The sequence below is a fragment of the Cyprinus carpio genome, chromosome A6 (genome assembly GCF_018340385.1).
Source record: "Cyprinus carpio isolate SPL01 chromosome A6, ASM1834038v1, whole genome shotgun sequence".
In the NCBI taxonomy this organism is placed as follows: Eukaryota; Metazoa; Chordata; class Actinopteri; order Cypriniformes; family Cyprinidae; genus Cyprinus; species Cyprinus carpio.
The window spans coordinates 31079416-31100630 of NC_056577.1; the positions used below are offsets into that span (position 1 = coordinate 31079416).

The window sequence follows — 21215 nt, forward strand, 5'->3', positions numbered from 1 at the left end:
CAGAAATACTGAGGTTGGCATTATGTTTATGACCCACAGAAACCCTGTATTTAAAAACCACCAGCTGGAAGATGTGTAACTCACACCTTTAAAAAAAAAAAGATAGAAAATAGTAAATTACTATTTTAAGTAAAAAAAAAACATTTACTCTTTTTGTCTTTGTTGTTTAATGATTTCTGCATCAAAGGGTTATTGCTAAAAAAAAAAAAAAATTTTCATTTCCACAGAAGGTCTGGAGACTGTTATTTCTGTGTAGATCAATAGCGGTGATGTTGAATCATGCGCGGAGACTGTATTCATGAACACAGACTCTATTATGTGTCTGCGCGCTTCTGTAAATTGACAATCAACAGAGCTCTTTTTACTGCTGCTCGGTCCAATTAAAATCAAAGAAAGCGTGTGCGATGACGTCACGACGCGCCGCAGCTCTGAATATTCATGAGGCTCTCAGCGATCGCTGCTCATATCTTTCATACTTCGTGAGATTTTATTAATGCGAACGTTTCATAGTTGTGAGCGTCGCAGCTCAGTAGTTTCAGAAGAAAACACATTTACATCTCATCTGAATGAGCGGACTGTTATTAAAAGCAGGTGGTCTGCATCTCAATGGGTGCTCGCGTTTGTGTTGTAATGACTGTAATTATTTCAATAGAACCTTCACTCGTGGACAGTTTGGGTTTTAGTCTAGAAAAATAAGACATGAGCAAAACCAGTTGTTCCTGTTTAAACAGTTGATTCGATTTCAATTATATTTGCTCAGATGAAGTCAACAGCTAGAGTTTCCCACACCGCTTCAGAACCACCGTAGCATTGATTTCTAAACGTGTGTTGTTTTGTTTAACAGGACAAAACTGTCCCATGTGGAAAACTGAGCTGTTTCCCTTCATTTATTCATGAACCTAGAGACTGAGGCACTCAATGAAACACACGCTCTTTCAGGGGCGTCGGACTGGGGGGGTAAAGGGTACCGAGTACCCAGGGCCCGAGGCAGGGGGGGGCCCTTAGAAGTCAGTTTTCTATACATACATATACATGCACTAACATTTGTATAGCATTTATGTACAAATAAAAAAGTTCCTGTGCAAAACTAAACTTGTATTTAGGCACTGGTTTGGTATATAAAAAAAAGAAATTTTCATGCTGTGCAGGGCCCCACCACCCCTCTCGAATCAATGTAAATGGTACGACCCGCAGGTCAGGTGCTTCTGCTGCGGACCCGCGGAGAAATTGAATCAGTTAATGAGACAGGAGCTGGAGTTAGGCGTGATATGAACTAGGAAGACAGGGGAAGAGTCATGTCTATCATTAAGAAAGGAAAATCGGGGCTCAAAAACGAAAAGAAAAGAAGATTAAAAGAGAGAAAGGCAAATGAGGGCAAGCAGTAGCTCACTCAGTTTTTTTGAAAAGAAAGGTGAGCTCCAAATGCATCATCGAGCATTGACATTGTTTTAACATAAATATCTACTCCAGGCAGAATAGCATACATTTATGTTCGTACTCTATTTGAATAATATACCAATAATGTATAGTATCACATCCTTCATAGAGAGCAAACAATATTTCTGGGTAAATAACAGGGCGTGAGAAGCAGACGGAGGCGGAGCTGGGAGCTCAACACACTGCCACTCCAGACAGCTGCGCAGCTTGTCTCCTCTTCTGCTGCAGTTCTCCCCAGAGTCAGAAGTTTACATGAAAACACTGTATATTTCCCTCCATTGTCAAAATCTAACACCCGCGAAAACACAGATCATTAGCGCCTATTTTACCGCATTGTTATGCAAATTAGTTCGCGCACGCTCTTACATTAAGTACAGGATTGTTCTCAGTTTAATGCACATCTTAATGATTGAAAAAGACTTACAGTATTTTAAAAACGTAATTCAAAGACTGAATGTCTAGTTTGGCGGTTAGTGTACCCTGTGATTCTATAGTCTGCATTTATTTTAAACAGACAAATAATCAGCAATTAACTTGTACTTAGCCTACACTTTAAAAAAGGTATTGTGACAATAAAGGATATTTTAGCAACCATTTGAAGCCATATATTTTAGTTTCAGACCCTGCAGCAGCAGGCCCCTCATCACGGCCAGGTGAAAGCAGTGACAGTGAGACAAGGTGAGCTTAAATGTTAAGAGGAAATAAGGCAAAATAGGTACATTGTTATTGTACACATTTAAACTTTAAAGGGATAGTTCACCCAAAAAATGAAAATTCTGTCATAGTTTACTCTCCCTCAAGTTGTTCCAAACCTGTATGATTTTCCTTTCTTCTGCTAAACACAAAAGAAGATATTTTAAAGAAGGTTGGTAATTAAACAGTTGCTGGTCCCCATTGACTTCCATAGTATTTTTTTTCCTATGGAAGTCAATGGGGTCCATCAGTCGTTTGGTTACCGACTTTCTTCAAAATATCTTCTTTTGTGTTCAGCAGAAGAAAGAAAGTCATACAGGTTTGGAACAACTTGAGGGAGAGTAAATGATGACATAATTTTCATTTTTGGGTGAACTATCCCTTTAAACTGTAATTACTAATTACAGTTTAAAGTTTAAATGTGTACAATAACAATGTACCCATTTTGCTTATTTCCTCTTGTAGCAGAGGAAGAAATAGAAGATGAGGTTGACATTCATATAAGTGATGAGAGGGAAAGTGAAGAATGTGATGAAGGTAGTCAGGAGCAGGAGGACAGAGCTGACGAGGAAAGAGAAGAGAATGAGAGACTTAGACCATTGGTATCACTATGGTATTTGGTACGGGGGCCCAGCAAGATGGTTTGTACCCAGGGCCCAAAATTTGGTGCTACGCCCCTGCGCTCTTTATTCTGTCACTCTCGAGCCATTTTATTCTTTCCGTCTTATGAATTACATTTGATTTATATTTACAGTTATGCATTTGGCAGATGCTTTTAATCCATGGTTTTATATATGCATTCCCCGGGAATTGAACCCATTATTAGCACCATGATCTACTATCTAAATTAAAGCTCATATTTCAGTTTATTTTTATGCACAAAACCTTATCAGAATATAATCTACCTCAATACTGAAATCATTGTATTTACCATTTACAATGAGCACATGCGCACACACACACACACACACACACACACACAGTCTATGTATCAGTCTATAATGGATGATAGCCGTGGCTGTAAGAAGCATATAATAGAAACAGATTGCTGTGTTGATTGTGTAGGCCTCAGGCTCTCCATCCCAGAGGAGCACTGCCCGTTTACAGTGTGTTCAAAGGAGAGGGCTAAAAGGCAATTACAATGTTAATGTGTCCTGGCGGGGGGGAACAAGGAGAGAAAATCCACAAGGTGATGGAGTGAGTCAGGACCGCTAGAAATATCACCGCCGTCTGGACCGCCAGAGGAAAACACAACAGCAGCAATCAACAAGGAAAGACACACGTATGAATATACGCAGAGCTGTTCTCGTATCTGACATGTAAAGAGAGAGGGACTGAAGAGTGTGTGTGTGTGTGTGAGCTGTGTTCATTCTCTGCTCCAGCAGGGTTAATATAACCCACATCTCTCCCGGGATCTCATAATAGGCCATTAAACAGGCGCATTAGGATAAATGAAAAGGCTTTTAAGTGGTTACCACAAGGCCACCTGGATTTCACTCTCATATGTCTGTGTGTGTGTGTTTATGGCTAAAAGGGACAAATTTATCTGAGTTATGGGATGTGATTTTTCTGTTTTTGTTCTTAGACTCTCAACACGTTTCTGCCTCAGTGAATTATCATGATCATCTGCAGGTTTATTTCATAATGTTAGATGGCCAAAATATGCCTAATATACATACAAACACACATTTATATATAAAGAATCATTATTTTCATTTATTTAGACAGACAGATAAATCATGATAATACAGTGAAATAAATGTTTCTATTGTTCAAAAACCTCCTGGCAAGGTTCTGTTATGAAAAACGTTCTTTTAGTAATGTTAAGTTACCTGGTCTTTAATAATGTTCTCAAAACGATAGCACAAAAACATTATTTACATTGTTCACGGAACGTTTTATTTCTGAAATGTTTTTTTTAATTTTACTGTTCTTGTTTCAGAACATTCAGAGAACATTCAAATGTAACATTTCCATAATGTTTGGAAAATTATAAAATGGAATGTTCCTTAACCTTCACTTAAAATTTAAAAAAACATTTAGAGAACATTCCAAAATAATGTTTTTAAATGGGAATGTTTACAAAATGTTCTTAGAACACATTTTTGTTATCAAGCAATCAGAGCCAAAAATATATCTCTATTTAGGTGAACCTCTGTGGATGAACTAAACTTAAACATTTTGCTTTTCAAGTGTTCATTTGAAAATCTAATATAAACAAACATCAGGGGCCATCACATTTATGACAACGGCTTATCAACCACTGCTGAAAGTGTTTTTGGGAACGCAGCATCTACTAGTGACTCCACTTATAAAAGCAGCACATATCTGTTCTGATAGCGGCGAATCAGCACAATAATGTACTTGGGATTGTGATGCTAATAGTAATGGATTCGGAGAGGGGCCAATGCGCGTGATTGGCTAATTTCGCTGCGCCACGGCCCCCAGAGACACACGTGTCTTTTCAGTTTGGCTCTCTAATTGAAGTGTGTTATGTGTTATTTTCTGCCTCGCTGAGCCGCAGAAGAGGCTGCCAGCGGGTCGGCTGTTGGTTTCATGCAGGAGGAGATCATACCGCGTCTGAAACATGAGGATAAAATAGTCTTCACTCTCATTTAAAATGCAAAGCGTATACTCACTCTGAAAAATAAAGGTTCTTTATTAGCACTGATGATTCCATGAAGAATCTTTAACATCCATAGAACCATTCCATTGGACAAAAGGTTATTTATAGTGGATTTTTTAAATGTTCTTCACACACACACAAAAAAAGGTTCTTTTAAGAACTGTTCACTGAAAGGTTCTTTTGGAACCAAAAATGGTTCTTCTATACACTTTTAAAAATAAACGTTCCAAAAGAGAGAAATCTTTAAGTGATCAGTTCCTAAAATAACCATTTTTTCCATTTTAAAGAACATTTTTTGGATTGGAAAAGGTTCTTTGGATGTTAATGTTTCTTAAAGTACCTTTATTTTTAAGAGTGTTGTTCCTTAAAATGAAGTGAAGAAGAAATCTAAAACCAGAAATGTTAAATAAAGGTTCTTTATTGCCATTGATATTGATTCCAACATCCGTGGAATTTTTCCATTCCGGTTCTAGAGTGGAAAATGTTCTTCAGATTAGTAAAATGTCACACTAAAAAAAAAATGGTTCTTTTATGAAGAACTGATCAACTGAAGAACACTTATTTTTTAACAATGCACCTGAAGTATGCAGCACATCTCTAAAGTCTGAGTATATTATGTAAATCACGCAATTCTCTGAAATGTGTTTGGGTGCTACTGCACCTGTCTTTAGGAAAGTCATCAGATGCACTTCTTCGTATGACATTGCTTGAGCTCAGTTCGTCTGCAGTGAACGATAAGCCTCATTACTCTGCGTCCCTTCTGTGCAGCATCATAGTGTTTAGTGTGAAGCTTATTAATGATCTGTCTCTATATAGCAGCAGAGGAAGAGGGAATCGCTGCACTACGCTAGCTCAGCTCAGTGAAGTGTGTAATGAGAAAAAGGACAGAATGAAGCAGCCACAGGGACAAAGGATTGGACTGACGAAATCCTTTTGTTTCAGCACTCCGGCATCCACCGTGACAACACAAAAAGACAGACAGAATCATGACACTGCTGCTCTTCAACAATAGCTTGAGATCACCTTGCAGAGCAAGATAGCATTGAATCACTGACAAAGACAGCAGTGCGACACACCTGACTGATCCTGGATCAGGGTCCCGGGGGACAGATTGAGGATTATGTGCGGAGAGGCTCCTGGGAGAATCACCCTGACCTCTTATTGCCCTCTATTATTTTTCTGAAGGGTAATAAACTGAATGAGAAGTGGAGACATGCCATCACGTTCACCATCCCAAAATATACCTGAAATTTGTTCATAAGGATCACGTGCTGTCTTTGAATTTTACCATAAAACACATAATTCAGTGAAAGCAAGATAAGAGAATGGGAATGAGATAATAGTGATAATATGGTTGTGGAGGTGAGGAAAATCAATCTGATGCTTCTTCACACTGGAGAACAGTGACTTAACAGATCCTGAACAGGTTTAACACACGAAGAATGTCGATACAACATAATTAGTAAATCTAGTCTTAATAAACCTTATTTCTTCATAATGCTCAAAGCCAAAAAAAGATGACCTATTGCACGTAGATGGGGGTATTTATTATATTTAATATTGTATTATCAATTATATAAAATTGACCAGGATAAGTCATCACTACATTGCTTATATTATCATTCTTATCGTCACTCTTATTGTTACCATCGTTGTTTTCCATTTTTATTTTATTTATTTACTTATTTAATTATTTTTTTAATTGTTTGTATTTTCTTATATTACTCAGAAACGCGCTGAATAAAGCCCGTGTGCGTCTGTTCTTGTCCTGATTGTATTTCCGCGGATCTGCGCGCGCCTGATAACGCCACTCCGATTAACCCTTCCGCTCCCACCGGGAAACCGAGGCCGAGCACAGCCTGCGGGACACAGAACATCTCCGGGGAAAAGACAATCACTGCTATGAGAGATTAGATATGGCGAATACAGGGCAGCACGAATTCTATATAAGCCTGTATAATGTAAGCATAATGTATGAATAAATTAGAAATACGTTTATTAATGAAATAAGCTTCAAAATAAGCATCACATTTACAGAATTTTTATTTGACCTATTGAAATATTATATTAATGAAACATTTAGATTCAGTAAAACTGACCGTTTCCCGAATTTGTCTAAGTGTTTCTTTATTCACAGCCAACGTTCTAAATAATTACGATTTTACATAATTTCGTTTGATTGTTCTAATCACGTCATCGCCCGATCAAGTTTCAATAAATTCGTTTTGTCGCATTGATTTATTTCAATGTAACTATTATTTTTGTTGGAAATATACAAGCGAATAGATATCATTTTGATTATTCGTTTACATTTGAGCATAGCAGGACATGACATCTAATATAATTTGTAATCATGCCAACATTTATTAGAAAAAAAAGTCCTATTATTTATTTAACGCACGAGTATCATTGTATTGATAACTGATTAATGTAGAATTGATTTCTTTCGAGAATTTGAAAACACGAAATGTTAATACTGCGCATATTTTACAGAACCGAGGACTTTATTGAAGCCTATTTCATTATATGTTATAGTGAATAATTCGATCCGAACGAACACTGTAATGTGCTCATAGGCCTAGATGATTTTATAAAGCGTCCGCTTGTTTGTAGGAATCCACACAGATCGATCAGAACTACGCTTTTATAAATATACATGAATATGATGAACACATGATGAAATTCCATCAGTGAAAAAAGAGACTGTCGCTTAATAACATTTTTTAAAATCATCTTCATTCACTTTAAAAAGAGTCCTAGAACATGATGCATATTAACATCCCAATGCACAATACTTCTGCACCGTGACAAATAATCCATGAGAAACATCCTCGCTATTTTTAACAAAAAAAATAAGAAGGATTAAATAAATCGCAACACTTCAAATAACTTAATATAATGTCGTCTACAAATCTAAACTAATAAAATCTAATTCAAATCAGCGGCGCATTTCTTGCTCATTCCCTTGTCGAATGAAGGAAGGTTTTAAATCCGTTCAAAAGAGTATTCCATCACCAACTCGAGGGTTCCTCTTGTTGAAAATGAGTGCTAAACCTTCATCTGAAGCAATAAAAACTGTAGAGTTCAATATGCGACAGGAAAACACAACAAGAATATTTCAAGAACACTTGCAGTGTCCATGTAAGACCTAGTGCGACGCGTGGAGACGGTTTATATATACGTAAAGTTATGCAACACTATGAGACCCCGGATGCCATTGGGTGTTGTGACCAAGTATATTGGGCATAATGAGAGTGGAGAGGAGGATGGGGTCCTGCAAGCACCTCCCCTAGAAATGCAGCAAATCTTTACACCGTTTTTTGTCGGTGCGGAGTAGCGCGCGCACTGGGAGCCGGAGACGCGCGTTGCGCGCAAGACTCTTAGCATTGGCAGGCTGACGGTGACACGTGCCTCTCTCTCATCACCCCCGAGCTCCCGTGTACCGCATTGGCATCAGCGACGGCCACCGAAACGCAGGAGTCGACGCTGTGCCACGGATCCAGAGAACGAAAAAGCCGCGCAAAACCGCGAGCGGTGTCCTTTACGCACCGGACATTAAACTTGCTCTCTGGGAAGCGCGCATCAGAGTTCGGCCAGAAAAAAAAAGAGAGAGGAGCGGGCGAACAGGATGCAGGTGCCAGGCGTCATCTACGTCTGAAAGTGACATGAACCACGGAATTAGCAAAAACACCAGGCGTGATTTCAGTCAGAACTGGAGATAACGAACACGCGTCACCACGAGAGTCCGTTCTCTTCTCGCTCCGTTGATGCGCAGACAAAGAACTCCGGTCGCACTCTAAATTCGATATATCCAGAAAAACATTTGCAGAGGTATTTGAACACCAGTCTCATTAAGGAGAGCAATCATGGCCACGGTAATTAGAAGCAAGATCTCTAACAAGCTGTCCAACGCGGCCACCACGGTCACCAATAAGTCGCAGGCGAAGGTGAGCGGAATGTTCGCCAAACTGGGCTTCCAGGCCGCCACCGATGAGGAGGGTTTGGGCTTCGCCGCCTGCGATGATCTGGACTATGACCACAGGCAGGGGCTTCAAATGGACATCCTTAAAACCGAGGAAATGGGTGGAGAGGGCGGCGGAGAAACGGCGGGCGAGGGGGACAGCCATTATCAGAGGGATGGAACGGGTCCGCCGCCCTCAGCGTCCAAAGACGGCGGATTGTGCTCCGAATTAGGCAGCCCGGACAAGCCAAAAATTACTGCTTGGGAGGCAGGATGGAACGTGACCAACGCGATCCAGGTGAGGAGGCATTACGCGTCATGGCGATGCATATATATATATATATATATATATATATATATATATATATATATATATATATATATATATATATATATATATATATATAAAACCCGTTTTCAAAATGTATGTGTATATATATATATATATATATATATATATATATATATATATATATATATATATATATGTGTGTGTGTGTGTGTGTGTGTGTGTGTGTGTGTGTGTGTAATCAAATTCTAAAGTTTTTAGTATAAATCAATATGGAAATGTTACGTAAAAACGATTTCCAAACTATATATATATATATATATATATATATATATATATATATATATATATATATATATATATATATATATATATATATATATATATATATATATGTACGTTTCTAAAAGGGTTTGTCCTCTGTGAGCCAAAACGTTTCTTTAATGGCGTAGATTTTTCTTGAGCTGATCGGTGTCACGGGGGATCCGACTGATATTAAGGGACCTTTATCAACGAGTTGAGCTTTATAAAACACCAATCAAGCAGTCCATTCAATATGCATTTCTATACTGGCATTTTGTGGGGTTTGCATGTCTTTTTTCGACGTGCGTAAACTGGAGAGCATTATGTGCCCTTTACATGTTATGACTGAAAAAACCCGTTTTAAAATGTATGTATACACAAAAAACAATAAAAAAAAAAATAACTTTATAATATAAAAAAATCAAAAAACGCATACTTAAACAATAAAACCTCACATATTTAATCGTGCGCATGCAGTTCCAGCTCTTAATATCAAAAGTGACGTCCGTGACGTGACTCCCTGCCTATTTGATTCATCCTGATGACGACACAATGAGGTGAGCGTGACTTTGCTCACAGCAAATGGAATGTCCGACTGAATTCAGCTGCATTCCTTATGCTCCATCACACCTGCAGTGAATGCAGAAGCTGATGATGTCGCATTCCCTCAACAGAACCCCGCAGAACCTCTCAAATTCATAAGTCCATGAAAGAACAAAAACGTGACACCAAAAACACTAAGACCATTATGGGTATAACTGGCTAGAATAGAACAGAATGCATTATGTTGTGAATTGTGTGAACTTGTGTTCTGTTGTATAAAGCCATGCTCTGCTTATCTCCCCAGGGCATGTTTGTTCTCGGGTTACCCTACGCCATTCTCCACGGAGGATATCTCGGACTGTTCCTCATTATATTCGCCGCGGTCGTGTGCTGCTACACGGGGAAAATCCTCATCGCTTGCCTCTACGAAGAAAACGAAGACGGCCAGTTGGTACGAGTGAGAGACTCGTATGTGGATATTGCTAACGCATGCTGCGCGCCGCGCTTCCCCGCACTGGGAGGCCACGTCGTCAATGTAGCCCAAATCATCGAGCTGGTGATGACCTGCATTTTATACGTCGTCGTGAGCGGAAACCTGATGTACAACAGCTTCCCCAACCTCCCCGTGTCCCAGAGGTCTTGGGCCATCATCGCCACTGTTGCTCTTCTGCCTTGCGCCTTCCTCAAGAACCTCAAAGCTGTGTCCAAGTTCAGCTTGCTCTGCACCCTCGCGCACTTCATCATCAACATCCTAGTGATCGCCTATTGTCTGTCCAGGGCGCGAGACTGGGCCTGGGACAAGGTGAAGTTCTACATCGACGTCAAGAAGTTCCCCATCTCCATCGGCATCATCGTCTTCAGCTACACCTCCCAGATCTTCCTGCCTTCGCTGGAGGGGAACATGCAGAAGCCCAGCGAGTTCCACTGCATGATGAACTGGACTCACATCGCCGCCTGCATCCTCAAAGGCCTGTTCGCCCTGGTGGCTTATTTGACGTGGGCCGACGAGACCAAGGAGGTGATCACCGACAACCTACCATCCAGCATCAGAGCCGTCGTCAACCTCTTCTTGGTGTCCAAGGCGCTGCTTTCGTACCCACTGCCGTTCTTCGCCGCCGTGGAGGTCCTGGAAAAGACTTTCTTCCAAGACGGAGGGCGCGCGTTTTTCCCGGATTGCTACGGGGGCGATGGGCGTCTCAAATCGTGGGGTCTCTCACTCCGCTGTGCACTAGTTGTGTTCACTATGTTCATGGCTATTTATGTGCCGCACTTCGCGCTCCTCATGGGTCTGACGGGAAGCCTGACGGGCGCGGGGCTGTGCTTTCTCCTCCCCAGCTTATTCCATCTCAAGTTGTTGTGGAGAAAGCTCTTGTGGCATCAGGTCTTCTTCGACGTCGCCATATTTGTGATCGGGGGTATATGCAGTATTTCCGGCTTCATCCATTCCGTCGAGGGCCTCATCGAGGCGTACACATACAACCTGGCCGATTAGATTAGTCTGGAAAATGATGAGCGGTGGTATTTTGGTGATAAGTGTTACGCATCCCACATATTGATAACCAAACCGATACGTTTCCCCCAGAAAAGATAAATAAATACAAAAGCATTCAAGGCTCATTTAAATCTGAACTTGACACACAATAAATAAATCAGCTCAAACACAAATCTTTACTCATCCATATGAGAAATGCCTTGGACAGCAAACAGATACCATGCAGAGCAAACCTATATTTTTGTTGTTAAGCGAGAAAATGGTTAACAAGTGAATTTATTTCAGCTTTGATTTGTTGCCGACTCCACAGGAATCGAGGAAGAAATCATTTCATTGCATCTGAGTGCAAGACATTCAGCTGAGCAAAGCAAAGCAATGCTGTGAGAGAGGATCTGCAATACACGCTTAAGAACAAAAACATCACAGTAATGACAGGGGACCAACGCCATGGCAATAAACACCGTAGAATACGTTTAAAATAAATGATGGGTTTTCCTTAATTCGATTTGAGGACACATTTAATTCTTGATTATTATAGTTTGCATTTACTGAACCAAAACGGAGTGGACAAGATAGAAAATAATAATAATAATAATAAAGGCAGCATACTGGACGGTGAATAGAAGTATTTAACTATGCATTTTGATCGTATGATGTCCATGCAGTATTAGAGATATTCAGAAGAAAACGCTCTTTGCCAGAAAACATAGCTACAAAGAGACTCGTGTTTTTACAAGACATCGAATAACGAACAAGAAAGAGAAAGAAAGGACGTGAAGATAGTGTAAAGAAAAACGAAAATCTGTCGGAAGAAATCATGGAAAATATAAAACTACCCACCAACTCAAATAACTAAATTTCGATTTTGAGCATTGCGTTGTTTATCGGATATCAAATGTCGTGATTTAAAACTATTAATAAAGTTCATGTTCCCCTCGGTGAGATTTATTCTAGCGTGGTTGGATCGAAATCAAGGGACTTGCATAAGACATTTTTTTTTCATTTTGTGCAATCCAATGGGTGCTGTGGAAATGTTATAAAACCGTACGTGTTGTGTTATTGTGGTTTAAAAGATGGAATGTATATCACAAAATCATTATCATATATCGTGAAAATGAATATATTGAAGAATAAAGAAACGCGTGAAATTATATTGTACAACTGTTGTTTTGGTTTTGTGTGATATGGAGGAAAAAAATGAAACACGTGCTTCTTTTTCTTTTTAAAACAGAATAAATCTACAAAACAATGAATCAGTCGAGTCCACCTCTCAGAGATTTATTCCAAACGCGCATTTAACGGGCCTATGTGTTCACATATTATATTACATATTATAGATATTTGTTGTTGTTAAATGGGCAAATGCATTTTCAAGATAGCCTACCTATTTTTTTATAATTCCTGAAATAGACAAATGCATTCCATGCAAATAGGCTACTGCTGATCACAAAAATAGGGCAGCTTTAATTCAGTATTACAACATGAAAAATAATGACCGCAGACAGTTAATAAATGCATTACGTATTGTATTGAATTTATCTGAATAGATTTATTAAATAAATTATAATGCAAAAAATAAATGCAACTTGTCATTCGTGTTTCATACGGCGCAACAGCCAATGACAGCATGAAGTGAACTCGAACAGAAAACGTGTGACAGATTTTTGCTCTCGGCTCTGATTCCGCGGAAAAACATGCGAGCACACGGTCAGACATCTGGACCCAGTGTGTCTCAGTGTCTGGGGCTAATAAAGAAAGAAAGAAAGAAAGATAGAAAGAAAGAAAGAAAAAGGAAGAAAATACAGAGATGCAGAGATTCATTATGGTTTGTGTGTGTGTGCGCGCGCCTGAACAAAAGAAAAAACATCAAAACGGATCGACAGTAAAAATATATGGGAAGAAATATATATATATATATATATATATATATATATATATATATATATATATATATATATATATATATATATGCATAAGACATTTCAAAAAGATTATTTACACAAACTATTGTAGTTTAGATTTTATATATGCAATTATATAAATAATTCTGCATGACAATGTATTGCATCATCGTTGTCCAAGGAGAAATTTTAGACCGTTCTATATTAACGTAATGAACGCGTGTGGAACATTTTGCCAAATGTCGGTCATAGTGCATTGTGGGAATTCGAGTTCAACCAGAGGAGCCATTTTCTGATTACTGGCCCCCACGCGATGCCTGAGAGACTGAGACCGTAGCGCCACCTGGTGGAAACATGAAATACTGCCGAAAACAAGACGAGAGTGATGTACAGAAACACGTTCAACACTTCACAGGGTTAGAGAAGTACAGCCGCTAGTGTACCGTTAGTTTCTCAACGCAGAACTTTAACTTCACAAAGAGAGAAACGCCTTTTGAAGCATCTAACGGTAAACATTTACGGAAATGATTTGTGTATACGGACTGCAGTGCTAATGAGCTGTTAACAGTGTCTAACAACAACAAAAATGCCAGATTATAATATTTTGATAAAAGATCGCTTGCAATTGATGACAGAACGAACTGAAGAGCAATAATTCTGTATTTACTCACCCTCACGGTCAATTAACACAACTGAGAGAGATAATTAGCAGGATTTCCTGAACTGAGAGTCCACGTGGATCAAAGCCTATCCAACTTAAAATAACCATTATAAAATTAAGCAACAATGGCAGAAATTCATGTAGTTATTCGCTGAGAATCCGCGATTAAATCGCACGCCTGCAGATTAAATTTAAAAACGTCAACGGTCACTTCGTGTGGCGCGAAGTTTGAATATGCGAAAGCGCCAACGACATTCGAACGAAAGAAACGCTACTGTTTGCAAAGCATCAGCTCCTTCTGTCCTCAACTAACACTGTGATGGGTTATAACCAGTGTTTAACCTGTCAGCATTTAACCTGTGATTAAAACATCACATCTACTGATAACTGAGCATTATCAGAATATCCATGTATTTAATATAAGGGCATTCAACAGTACAGTTTATCTTAAAGGAATTTATTCCCAAACACAAAAAGCGAAATACATTAAAAGTTCTATATTGAGATCTTCACAAGTTATAATAAAAAGAACATTTGTTTCATTCACATTCATACTGTTTCATCATTCTGTTGCACCGTGGAGCTCCTGTAACTAAAACCAATTCCTCGTATGTGTAAACACACCTGGCAATAAAGCTCATTCTGATTCGGATTCAAGTAATGGTTAAAACTTTACAATTTGTGTCTTAATTACATATTTACAAATGCATGTAAATTGTAGCATGTTAACAGCAAAACACATAAGACCAACATACAAATCATAAAGTTATTCCCAAGAGTGGCAGCAAAGATCAGGCGCATCGCTGCCACTCGAGTCTGTTTGGTGAATCTGGTCCTCAGTCGCTGGCTGGCGTGTGAAGGGTTGGCTTCTTGGAGGAGTTCTCCAGCACCCACGGGTGCTCCGTGACGCTCTGGATGGGGAGCCGGTGCGCGGGGTTGTGCTTCAGCAGTCTGCTGATCAGGTCTCGGCTGCCCTCGCTCACGTGAGCCGGATAGCTGAACTCGACCTGGAGAGAAACAGACGTATGAACACCTGAACCAATCAAGACCGAAACATGACAACAGCCAAAGCCTACAAGACATAATAAAGACACTCTCGCAGCAGACAGACTGAAGATTATCTACATTCAATAGGTTCAAACTTGCAGGAATCTCACATTTTCCAAAAGTAGAACATAACGTATCCAAATTAAATGAACAAGAGCCTCCGATCAATATCACATCAGGCATCTTCTACAGCATGTGTGTGACCAGTCTTAAGGGTCAATTTTTTGAAATTTAGATGTATGCATCATCTGAGATCTGAATAAATAATCTCTCCATTGATGTGTGGTTTGTTAGGAGGACAATATTTGTCTGAGATACAACTATTTGAAAATCTGGAATCTGAGGGAGCAAAAAAATCTAAATATTGAGAAAATCATCTTTAAAGTTGTAAGTTTTGATATATTTACGGTAGGAGATTTACTAAATATCTTCATGGAACATGATCTTTACTTAATATCCTAATGATTTTTGGCATAAAAGAAAAATCGATAATTGTGACCCATACAATGTATTGTTGTCTATTGCTACAAATATACCTGTGCTACTTAAGACTGCTTTTGTGCTCCAGGGTCACATATTAACCTAGTTTAAGGCTAACTTCAACATAACATTTAATATTGTAAGTTCTTTTTACGATACACTCAATTCTATAGTTCAATATGGAACAGTGCATTTCTAAAATAATGTCTTTTCAGAAAGAAAGAAATGCAACAGTCCTACGTGAATTTAAATTATTTTGCAGATCTATAACCTAATACTATCCTGAAAAGCACGCAAACCCTGGGATGATTTTTTAACAGATCACCATTTTCAACATCTTGAACAGAAACGAGAAGAGAAAGATTCTTGCAAAGAGGATCTTCAACTTCACTGACGTTCTGATCCTCTGTGCAAAGCTAGTGCAAGTTTATGATCACTTCACTCACTCTAGAAATCCTGCGGTACGTTTCGTCATGGCTCTTTGTTTCGAAAGGTGGGTGGCCAACCAGAAACTCATAACAGAGCACTCCGAGACTCCACAGATCCACCTTCTCGTCGTGCGTTTTGCCTTCAATCATCTCTGGAGGAAGATAGTCCAGCGTACCGCACAGCGTCGACCTCCTGACAGACACATGATAAAACACACGCTAACCCAACATGAAACAAACACTGACATGAACAACACTGAAGTCCGAGGACTGACCTGGAGGAGGGTGTGTGGACAGACCATCCGAAGTCTGCGATCTTCAGCTCTCCATTGGACCCCAGAAGCAGGTTTTCAGGTTTGATGTCTCTGTGAATCACGTTCTTTGAGTGGCAGTAGCTCAGAGCATCTGCGAGCTCCATTATATACTGCAAGCAGACATTATTATGAGATGTTATCAGCCTTCATGCATGACTCATGAGCATTCAAACACACAGCACACAGCGGTTTCTGACCGTGGCACTTCGCTGGTCATTGAAGGTCCCGCAGCGCTGGAGCTCTCCATACAGCTCTCCTTTAGGAGCGAACTCCAGGATCAGATAAACACGCGCCGCGTCGTGGAAATAACCGTAGAGACGCAGGATATTGGGATGTCTGAAAGGAGACAGCGAGGTCACAACACACACACATCTTACTTTCTGAATACATGCATCCCAGTTTCAATTCCAATCAAGACATTTAGATATCAAGCATATTTATTATTTTCGGCAAAACATAGTTGCAGCTGAATACCATGAACAAAAACCAGCAGCCTAAAAACATTTACACTCTGGTAGTTTTTGTTAAAACCGTTCAACATTAAAAAAATGTCGGTATTGAAATAAGAACAAATAAGGGATTAGCTAATTTTAGCTAATTCAGCCAAATTAAGTTCAGGTACAGATATTAAAATAAAATTAAATGTAAAATAGCACTGCGTAGTTTTCTTCTAATGAATAAAATAGAGATTGATTCTTAAAGTTACTTAAGTTATTTAGGGAAGATCAATGAATGATTTTTCTCTTTTGTTTTTTTAACATTAATGACAGTCGGAAACAGGTTTATTAGGCTGCGTTAATGTTAAAACCGAACCCACGGATCGCAAATGAGTTTTTCACATTCACTAAACCGACTGTTTACGAGGATTCTGACATAATTTTGTGCGTCTGAACCAGTTCGCGAGACCTAACTCTACTAGTAAATGCTCACAGACTTAGTTTGATGAGAAACGAGTCTAACGACTCCGGAGTGATAAAAACAGGCAGATGGTGAGAAGGTCTACCTGAGATGTGACTGGATCTCCACCTCCCTCCGCAGCTGGTGCTCCACTCCGGCTTTCTCCAGCTGCTTCTTGAAGAGGACTTTGAGCGCCAGGATGAACTTGGTCTGACGTTCCCTGGCCAGATACACACTCCCAAACTTGCCTTTGCCCAGAGCACGGCCAATGTCGAAATTCTCTAAACTCCACGCTTTCCTAGAGAACAGACAAAACCAATAATAATCCTCATCACCAGACGCCTGTGATTTCATGCACGAATTCAGACGTGTTTATTACAGAGGTGGCTGTGTTTTCTAGACGTGGATGCGTGATTGTCGTATGTGTCTAATGGAATTTGTATAAGTATAATTTTAATTTATTCTAAAGGCATTTTTTTAAATAAACTTCACATGAGTTTATAGTAGTGGCTGCTTATAATAAACCCACGTGAGCAAGCAGAGAAATCTAAAGTAGCATTTAGATGCATTCACACAGACTGTTTAATGCAGGACATGATTACAGTTCACCTGCAGATGCATAATGTTTTAAAAACAAAACATTCAATAGTGATATTTGAAATTATTTGGGAGAGAAAAAGGGGATACACATACATATTAAATATAAACCTAAAATCACCAGTAGGTGGTTGAGTCATTGAGTCATTCACTAAAAACTGATGCTCAGAGACACAAAACTGTTCTGCTGTGGCTTTGTTAGAAACTATTTTTGTTGTGGAAATATAAAATCAATATCACACCTCCAGTTGTTCTGATATTTGGAGAAAAAAAAAAAATCACACCTCCAGTTGTTCTGATATTTGGAGAAAAAAAAAAACTACTGTGTGATATCAACTATATCAGTTAAAAGTCATATTTGCCCCCTTATCTTGGATTTTGTGGAATTCTAAATGTATTTTAATAGATTAAATCTAACTGCACAGACGTAGTACAGTGATATTCTCGATAATGTCAAATCACATCGTTTAAACAACAATTACGATATTATCGTAGACGACATAATCACACACCCCGATACGTAAGAGAAAAAAACTCTTTAAAGATCTGGATTGAGATTGAAATTTATCAAGTTCAATAAAATAAACACTTAAATGTGTATTTTGGGTGTTTTCTTTCCACTAGTCTGGAAGAAGACATGGAAACAAAATAGACCAGAAATCACAAACTTGATCAGTACATGAAAAAATGTTTATGCCTGTAGTGCCCTCATTTTAAAATGGCTTTGAGGTGACAACTGCACTTTCAAGTGTGAACACCTCAATCAACGTGATAGAAAGCATCAGATGTAAATGACTTACTTGGCAGTACTGGATGTTCCAGTGGAAGGAGTTTCTGGAAAGCAACAGAAAGAATGATTATAATGTTTTTAGTGTGACGTAATGTAATAAGATCAGCCGTATCCGCAGAAGTCGAGCTTACGCTGAAGTTTGTCCTGTTTGCTGGGTTCAGTAGATTTTGTTGTCTGCGGTTTGCTCTGTGTTGGTGTTTTGAGTTGATCTGGATTGACGTTCTGGTCTCCGGGATATGCGGTTTTCACAGGAACTGGGACTCCGAGGGCCTTCTGCTGACTCGCGGGACGCTGGATGCGCTGCGGTCCGTGTGCAGTGCCGAGAACACGCGTGTGAGGCGTCGACACGGGCTTCTGACCGCTCTGGGTCACCGGAACCCTCTTGGGTCCACCGGCAGAAACCTGAACACAACATACACACATCAAAAACAGCTACATGCACGTGTGTTTTAGAAAAAATAAATCACTGTAATAACTATACTACAAATGAGGCTGGATAAGAGCATCTGCTAAGACAACACACGACTTACTTTCAGGGAACACAGATCTGAACATGAGATTTAGCATTCCCTTAATCTAAATACAGAGAGAAGAGATGGAAAGAGAAAGCTAGGAGTATTAACACAAACTCCACTTTAAATTAAATGAATTAGCAAAAAACATGAGAAAACTGTCAAATAATTTTGATAGCTAGACAATTAGAAAAATGAAAAAATAAACAAGAAAACTGTCAAATAATTTTGATAGCTAGACAATTAGAAAAATGAAAAAATAAATATACATAATACATTGTCTGTTATAATGTTTTTTTTTTTTATACACACGTAAAATGTCAATTTATTATACTAAAATTATGAATAACTTATTGATGGATTAGTTTTACTATTATTATTGTAGTTGTTATAATTGTATTCCTTTTTTATTTTAAGCTTTTTGGCCTAAATAACCTCTGGCCAATGAAAACTAGCGTAGAGCTAATTTGGGTATTTACATTCATGAATGGGGATTAATGTACATTGTATCTTTTTTGGAACTAAATAAATGAAATAGAAAAAAGCTGCATGTTTCATTGTATCAAAGATATAATCGTGTTTCTGTTGGTTTTTTTCTGCACTTTTTCTCTGTTACTTTCAAACTGCCTTGTTAATAAATAAAAGCTTACTATTTACTTTCGAGTAAATACAGATCTGAGCAAGAAATGTTGTCTGTATGTAACTGAATGATGAAAACTATTTTAACTGTGATGGTACAGGAAATAGTATTAAATATAATATTATTAAAATACTCAAATTATGATTTTGGTTGATAGACGATTGCAAAAAGTATATAAACACACAACATGCTGACATTTGGAGAATAAATACACAAGTTTATAACAATATACTCTCAATACCTTCTGATTCTCAGGAGGTTGAATCTTCAGGCCTTTGCTCGATTTGGTTCTTGCAGCACTTTCCATATTCTGAGTTTAAACGACATATTATTTTATTAAATATAATAAACGCATCACATAAAAAACATCTCAACCACATCATTAAGTAAATTACAATAACATTCAGACCGATAAAGAACAAATATACGGATCGAGGCCTGACGCACGGCGGCACCCGTTCAGAATAACACTTCCATCAAAACGCATGTTAATAACTCAGATCTATTTAAAAACAACGCACCTTTTAAAATGAAAACCTTTAAAGAAATGAATGAAGCGTTTAGTCGTCCTCCGTCAGTCGTTTCCACACCACAAATCCTCCACAAATCCGACAGAAACGCGATGATTTCCACCTCGCTGTTTTAATAACCTGTAACCATTCGCTAAACCAGCCGTGTGTGCGATTTAATAATGAGAAAAAATCATTAATATATCTCTATTAATGGTTATTCCTGGAGAGGATGAAGCGATCCTCCTCAGCGGCAGCGAGACTGGGCTGTTTAATTTCAAATATCCCACTTTTAAATACCTTTAAATATTATCTGATTTTTGATTGGTCAGATGGAGCATTAAACTGGAATCCTATTGGTTACTGGAGAATTCGTCATTTGACGCAAGCGAAGCCGGGAGAAGGCTTCGTTTTTAGAGCGGAAATGACCAGTAGGTGGCGCGAAAGATCATCACACACATTACAGTCTACATTAAATCATATTTATACTCTATGAGTGACCATCAGATCAGAGACGCCTGAAGATAACACAACTACTTAAACTAGATCCAGGAGCGAGGCAAAAGTAAAACCAGCACCAAACTATATTATATTAAAATATATATTATAAAATATATTACATTTAAAAATAAATATTTTAATGTAATTTTTAAAATGACACTCATTTTTTATATTCCAACGCAAAAATAACAAACAAAAAAAAAATACATTTGAAATGAAGATAAACTTCAATGGCATGTTTTTTATTTCCTATTTATATTTTTTCCCATATATATATGTATATATATACACACACACACACACACACACACACACAGACACAGACCCACACACACCACCCAGAGACAGACACACACACACACACAGACACACACACACACACACACACAGACACACACACAGACACACACACACAGACACAGACACAGACACAGACACACAGACACACACACAGACACACACACACAGACACAGACACACACATCATATATATAGATACACACACAACACACACACACACTCACACACTCACACTCATACTCACACACCACACACACACACTATCACACACACACACACACACACACACACACA

The 21215-nt window shown here is 38.7% G+C and overlaps 2 protein-coding genes and 1 long non-coding RNA gene across 4 annotated transcripts; 2 read left to right on the forward strand and 1 right to left on the reverse strand.

Annotated features, from left to right (window-relative positions):
- Window positions 1-96: 96 nt before the first annotated feature.
- On the forward strand, window positions 97-12610 carry LOC122145363. 2 transcript variants are annotated; one of them, XR_006160301.1, is made up of 3 exons: window positions 100-112; window positions 6093-6098; window positions 11917-12610. It is a non-coding gene; the product is annotated as an uncharacterized LOC122145363 (long non-coding RNA). The 2 variants fall into 2 exon arrangements; XR_006160302.1 differs by lacking the exon at window positions 6093-6098 and having other exon boundaries at window positions 97-112.
- On the forward strand, window positions 8127-12497 carry slc32a1 (solute carrier family 32 member 1). The gene is made up of 2 exons (XM_042758996.1): window positions 8127-9015; window positions 10157-12497. The coding sequence occupies exons 1-2, from the start codon at window positions 8623-8625 to the stop codon at window positions 11342-11344; spliced, it is 1581 nt and encodes a 526-aa protein (XP_042614930.1). The 5' UTR covers window positions 8127-8622; the 3' UTR covers window positions 11345-12497.
- Window positions 12611-14347: 1737 nt separating the features above from the next.
- aurka (aurora kinase A) lies at window positions 14348-20389 on the reverse strand. Its single transcript, XM_042758997.1, has 9 exons — window positions 20133-20389; window positions 19853-19921; window positions 18591-18861; window positions 18470-18503; window positions 17179-17370; window positions 16373-16511; window positions 16137-16285; window positions 15880-16054; window positions 14348-14913 (listed from the first exon to the last, which is right to left on the reverse strand). The coding sequence occupies exons 2-9, from the start codon at window positions 19916-19918 to the stop codon at window positions 14743-14745; spliced, it is 1197 nt and encodes a 398-aa protein (XP_042614931.1). The 5' UTR covers window positions 19919-19921; window positions 20133-20389; the 3' UTR covers window positions 14348-14742.
- Between the last annotated feature and the right edge of the window lie 826 nt (window positions 20390-21215).

What these genes read in the sequence shown, in the direction of transcription:
- slc32a1 (XM_042758996.1), top strand. Translation starts at nt 8,623, where the DNA reads ATGGCCACGGTAATTAGAAGCAAGATCTCTAACAAGCTGTCCAACGCG. An exon ending in ACGTGACCAACGCGATCCAG is followed by an intron (nt 9,016 to 10,156) that starts GTGAGGAGGCAT and finishes TTATCTCCCCAG; the next exon opens with GGCATGTTTGTTCTCGGGTT.
- aurka (XM_042758997.1), bottom strand. Translation starts at nt 19,918, where the DNA reads ATGGAAAGTGCTGCAAGAACCAAATCGAGCAAAGGCCTGAAGATTCAA. An exon ending in ATGACCAGCGAAGTGCCACG is followed by an intron (nt 16,286 to 16,372) that starts GTCAGAAACCGC and finishes GTCTGCTTGCAG; the next exon opens with TATATAATGGAGCTCGCAGA. An exon ending in CGTACCGCAGGATTTCTAGA is followed by an intron (nt 14,914 to 15,879) that starts GTGAGTGAAGTG and finishes GTTTCTCTCCAG; the next exon opens with GTCGAGTTCAGCTATCCGGC.